Source organism: Dromaius novaehollandiae, unplaced genomic scaffold, assembly GCF_036370855.1.
Source record: "Dromaius novaehollandiae isolate bDroNov1 unplaced genomic scaffold, bDroNov1.hap1 HAP1_SCAFFOLD_27, whole genome shotgun sequence".
Lineage (NCBI taxonomy): Eukaryota > Metazoa > Chordata > Aves > Casuariiformes > Dromaiidae > Dromaius > Dromaius novaehollandiae.
In genome coordinates this window covers 7,793,657-7,799,293 of record NW_026991415.1, presented here as the reverse complement: position 1 = coordinate 7,799,293, position 5,637 = coordinate 7,793,657, and the positions used below count along the sequence as shown (strand labels likewise).

The following is a 5,637-nucleotide window of genomic DNA, read 5'->3' as shown; positions in this document are numbered from 1 at the left end:
ACTGATTATCACATCCCTGGTCAGTTCTTCCTTGTTTACCAGTTCCAGCTCCAGGAGAGTGTCCTCCTTGGTGACCTATCTGGCTTAGCTGTGCTCAGCTGTGCACCTCAAATGTCCAAAAGTGTGTGTGTGTGTGTGTGTGTGTGTGTGTGTGTGTGTGTGTGTAAACAACTGGCACCAACCCGTCATCTCCATTGATCGCAGTGGGAGCTTGGAAAAAGAGATTGCCTGCAGACACCTCTTTTATGCACCTCAAAACTTGGGCAAGGGGAATCCCACCTCCTGAGAGTTTGTTCAGTGCACAGGAGGCTGAATGCCAGTCCATCCCAAGGGGCTTCTCAATGGGCATTGGATGTATTGATTTCTTCCTCTAAATCAGTCCCTGAAGCACAAGTCAGTGAACTGGCTTCTTGTCTTTTGCAGGTGTCCTGTCTTCTTATGAGACAGGAGCAGGGCCTTCTAGAGTGAGACATTTCCACCTCTCTCAGATAACTAGCCTCTGGTGAGAGCAACTGCAATCCTGCAATCAGTCTCTCTCCGCTGTTTAGGGAGAGACCATTGGTGATTATTTTAGTCCACTTCAGTGGACATTTCCCTCGGGTGACCCTGCTGCCTTTCAGGAGCTGTCAGCCCTGGAGCCCCGGGAACATCTCGAGGGTGCACACGGTACAGAGGAAGTCATGTCTTCAGCTGGGCCTCTGCTCCTGAGCTGGGCCTGGCTCCTGGGACCCCGGGAGCCCATGGCAACCTGGCAGGTGCTGCAGAGACACAGCTCTGTCCTGGCGCAGCTCCTCTTAAAGGAGCAGCAAGACTCAAGGTGCTGTCGGCAGGGGCCAGGATGAGATGAGCGACTCAGAAGTTAAAGACAGTCAGCAAGAGGAGGACAGCTAAAAACTCACTGTGAGGAGAAATCTTCACCGCCCTTGACACAGTAAGTCTCTGGCTGCAGGCAACGCTGCTGTGGTTGCCAGAGGGTTCTTCTGCAGCTGGCACCTTCCACAGCTGATAGGGTCTGTCAGGGTGGCTCTACCAGGTTCTCCTGTTGAAGGTAGGTGATGCTTTAGAGCAGGGATTCCCAGCTGTCAGATTGACAGGACATCATGGCTACCTTCTTGAGGGGATGGTGCAGGGGTGTGAAGCTGGGGTGTGCACCTAGGTCTGCCCAGGGCTGTAATTCAGAGCAGTGTCCCTGCAACCCAGGGTGCTGTGTGCCTGGGGCAGTGACTCTGCTGCCTGCGAGGGTCAGCACTCAGCCTGCCCAGGGAACTCCTCAAGACACTGCAGGGAGAAGCTCTGGGTGGGAGGATCGAAGGGCAGGTTCATTCTCCCATTGAGAGGGTGGTGCATAGGTCGGGGCTGCTCACAGCTCCAACTCATGCACAGGACATTTCTGAGGGGACTTTGCAAAAGGAAGGCGAAGGCAAGTGTTTAGTGAAAGAAAAGGCAATTCCCTGAGATAGTGCTTTAAGTTTCCTTCCACCTGGCAAGGGGAAGATGGAAGTAGAGCTGTCAGGTTTGGACACACGGCTGAGACTCATTAACTCACCTGCACACAGAGGGATGCCCCTGGACAGTGCCCTGCTGCTGGGAGGTTTTTGCAGGACACACCAGAGCACCCTGGGGAAGGCTTTGGCATTGCATGACTGACCATGACTGGCTCATCCCTTTCCTCCCGTGATGTTTCTGTTAGCAATTCTCTACCTTTCCCTGCCCATCCCTGCTGCCCGGAGCTGTTTCTGCCAAGAGCTTTTTTTCTGTTCCAAGGTCTTTTCCCAGTTGGTGTTCACAGACCCCATCCCCCACTCTGTGTTCTGTGATGTACAGAACCCTCCTGGGTCAGGGCCCTGGCCAGGGCCATCTCTGTGCTTGCAGGTCCTAAGAAGCAGGTCAGAAAAACCCTGATGAGGCCATGGAGGTGATGCTGGTGCTGTCTGCAGGCTGAGGTGGGGATGAAGGGACTTGCTGAGGTTTCTCACAGACTTTTTGATCTGTCTCTCTCTCAAGAGAGAGAGATGACTCTTACTGAGCTGTTTCCCTCTTAAGGAGAACCCATCTTTAGGACCCTAGACTGTTTCTCTGGAGTGTCCTACCAAGCTGCAAGCTGCCCTGCAGAAGAGCACAGCTTCCCTGGAGCATTTCTGTGATATCTGAGCATCCTTGGTCTGCTCCTGTGAGTCAGAAACCTTGTCACACTCATCACTCCCTCCATCTCTGGGCTGAGAGAGAAGAATTTGGAAATCTTCCCTTTCTAACTGAAGTCGTCTGCTCCCAGCTCAGTCCAGTTTCTTTCTTAGAGGAATGTGTGAGTGTGGTTGTCCTTTATCTGAGTGAGGCGGAAGTGCAGGGCAGTAAGGGACAAAACTCATCGACAGACCAGATCCCAGGACTCTGTACAGAGTCACAGAGAGCCCTTTTTTCCTCTTCGGGTGCATAACTGCTCATGCTAAGAGCAACTGAAATGCCAAAGATTTCTAGCCCGTCCAAGAATGGTCTCATGGAGTAATGCTCCCACGGTGTAATGGAGGCATCTAAAATCTAAACCAATATATAATCAGACTCCTCTGCTGCAGGTTATTTTCTGGAGATAATAGGTTTCAAAATATTGAACAGCCCTTCCACATAAGGGGTGGACATAATTTGCTGCAGGATGTGCACATCAGAACCAGCCCCTTGCCACTCCCACTACAGCGCTGGGAGAAAGAGCACGGATGTAAATTGATGTGAGGAGCTGGTTTATCTCACTGGAACGGGGACATCTAGAAAAAGTCAGGTCAGCCCCTGCCTACGCTTGACTTTCTCTCCCTTGCTAGGGTGGGAGCTGGTGTGACTGATTCAGATACAGACACCTCTGTTCACGAGGGCAAGATTGGGTGCGATGAATCCTTCACAAGGGTCTTCTCTTTCAGACACAGCTGTAGTCAGCTCTCATTGTGGTAAATAGAGAATATTTCCCCTGGGTCACAGGACCAAGCCCCCTCCACTCAGCTGATGCAGCCCGTTCCCAGGTATTCCCCCAAATACCTGGGACTGTTTGACACGTCCATTTACACCTGCGGCAAAGCAGAACTGACTCCTCTGGAGCTACGGGCAGAGGCCCCTGTTGCACAGGACACACTCAGCCAGCGCAAACCAGAGTCCCAGAAAGGGAGCTGAAATAAGGTGAAAGACAGAGGAAATGTGGGGGTTTCTATGAGAAACAGAATGGGTTTGGCTGAGAGAAGGCTGCTCTAACTTTATTTTCTTTTCTTCCTTGGTCAGGCCTCCTGTGCCCCAAAGGATCATATGTCCAACAGCAGCTCCCTCAACGAGTTCCTCCTCCTGGCTTTTGCGGACACGCGGGAGCTGGAGCTCTTGCACTTCTCGCTCTTCCTGGGCATCTACCTGGCTGCCCTCCTGGGCAACGGCCTCATCATCACAGCCGTAGCCTGCGAGCATCGCCTCCACACCCCCATGTACTTCTTCCTCCTCCATCTCTCCCTCCTTGACCTTGGCTCCATCTCCACCACTGTCCCCAAATCCATGGCCAATTCCCTGTGGGACACCAGGGCCATTTCCTACCCAGGATGTGCTGCCCAGGTTTTTTTCTTTGTCTTCTTTATATCAGCAGAGTATTCTCTTATCACAGTCATGGCCTATGACCGCTACATTGCCATCTGCAAACCCCTGTACTACAAGACCCTCATGGACAGCAGAGCTTGTGTCCAAATGGCAGCAGCTGTCTTGGGCAGCGGTTTTCTCTGTTCTGTGCTGCACACTGCTAACACATTTTCAATACCACTCTGCCAAGGCAATATCGTGGATCAGTTCTTCTGTGAGATTCCCCAGATCCTCAGACTCTCGTGCTCAGACTCCTATCCTGGGGAAGCTGTGGTTCTTGTGGTTGGTGCCTGTTTATCTTCAGGGTGTTTCGTTTTCATTGTGCTGTCCTACATGCAGATCTTCACAGTTGTGCTGAGGATCCCCTCTGAGCAGGGCCGGCACAAAACCTTTTCCACGTACCTCCCGCACCTGGCCGTGGTCTCCCTGTATGTCAGCACTATCATGTTTGCCCACCTGAAGCCTCCCTCCCTCTCCTGCCCAGCTGTGGATCTGGTGGTGGCTGTTCTGTACTCAGTGGTGCCTCCAGCAGTGAACCCCCTCATCTACAGCCTGAGGAACAAGGAACTCAAGGAGGCACTGAGGAAAATGGTTCAACTGGGACTAGTTCAGCAGCTATAAGCTGCCCATCCTTCTTTGTAAGTGCCTTGAATTTATCTCAGACAAGTCCTGTGCTTTGGCCATTCTCCCTGTGATAATCATGCTTGTACAGAGTATTTGAATTCATCCCACTTCTCCAGAGGCCAAACCCTTTGTGTCTGACCCAGAGGCCTTCTGTAAATGTGTCAGAGCTGAAATCACTGTGTCAGAGCTCACCTGTCTCTAATAAAAGGGAATTTCCTCAGTGTTATGCTTGAAAGTTGGTTTCTTCTTCCACAGCTGGAGACAAGAATGTGCTCAAGGACTTTCACTGTGAAAGGGCCTTTTGCTTTTCCAGGGCTCTCTATGGATTCGAGATGATGAGCCCATGGGGTGCTGTGTTAGGGAATGAGGGCTGCATTCAGCTCTCACTTGTGGGTGCCCAGTGCTCCTGGAGGTGCTGAATGGTCAAGCAGTATCTGCCTGGGACTGTGGAAACGTTCCCCTCTGTCAAGCCCTATTCATGTGCCATTACTAGGCAGAAGACCTAGACAGTGGCAGGGAGGGCTGCATTCCCCCTGCATAGGGCAGTGATTCAGAGGAGGGAATGCAGGCGATTAATCTCAGCTTAGAAAGCCCTGGGCAGAGGGGGATTCAGCTCTCTCCCAGGCATGCCACAAACCCATAGGAGGTGGGATTCCTCTTGCCTCAGTTCAGGTGTGCACAGAAGAGGCACCTGCATGCAAGCCCCTTGTCTGAGCTCCCAGGATAATCAATAGAGATGGGGTGGGGAGTCAGCAGCTCGCACCCAAACCCCTGGTGATGGCTGAGGTTCCAGGCTTGGTCCAAGTCTGTGTGCGTCTGCCACCTCTGATGCAGCAATGCTGAGAGACCCACATCCTGCCTGAGCATCAGTTGTGGGCCAGAGGGGCCTGCAGAGCTTTTCAGCTGACCGAAAGGAGGAGTTCACCGTAAGGAGAGCCTGATTGCTTTCTAGGCTCTGTCAACTGTGTATGCTACAGCTCAAGTCACTACAGAGCTAAGACACATGCACATCTCGGCATTGCAGACACTCCAGTTAATTCAAGGCTCTCATTTTAAGGGATCCAAAAAGGCCTCTAGTGCTGTGCCAGGTGCCTGGGGTGCCGAGACAACTGCATGTGGCTGGCACATACCGCACACGACCTCCAGGAAAGCCATGTGCTGCTGCAAGGGGTACGGGGCAGACACCACAGGGTCTCTCAAAGGGGTTTGGGGCCTGTGTGCCAGCAGCTGAACACCACCACCACAGCATGGAGAGAAGGTCCATCCTGGCTACCTCCAGGGTGCTGCAGGACTGGGAGACCCATCACACCAGAGTCTCCACTCATGTGCCTATGCTTTCAAACCCTGATGGTTCTCCTTTTCCTGAACCTTCTCTCCCGCAGACGGTATGAACAGTGAACATGCTAATGATGTCCA

At 52.5% G+C, this 5,637-nt stretch overlaps 1 protein-coding gene across 1 annotated transcript; it reads left to right on the top strand.

Annotated features, from left to right (window-relative positions):
* Positions 1-3,282: 3,282 nt before the first annotated feature.
* On the top strand, positions 3,283-4,218 carry LOC112995516 (olfactory receptor 14C36-like). The gene is made up of 2 exons (XM_064504288.1): positions 3,283-3,397; positions 3,605-4,218. Exons 1-2 carry the CDS (start codon positions 3,283-3,285, stop codon positions 4,216-4,218), a joined length of 729 nt encoding a protein of 242 aa, XP_064360358.1.
* Positions 4,219-5,637: the final 1,419 nt, after the last annotated feature.

Bases quoted from the DNA above. Each gene is read 5' to 3' on its own strand.
- LOC112995516 (XM_064504288.1), top strand. From the start codon at position 3,283: ATGTCCAACAGCAGCTCCCTCAACGAGTTCCTCCTCCTGGCTTTTGCG. The intron at 3,398-3,604 runs GCAACGGCCTCA...TCTTTATATCAG, and splicing joins CTACCTGGCTGCCCTCCTGG to CAGAGTATTCTCTTATCACA.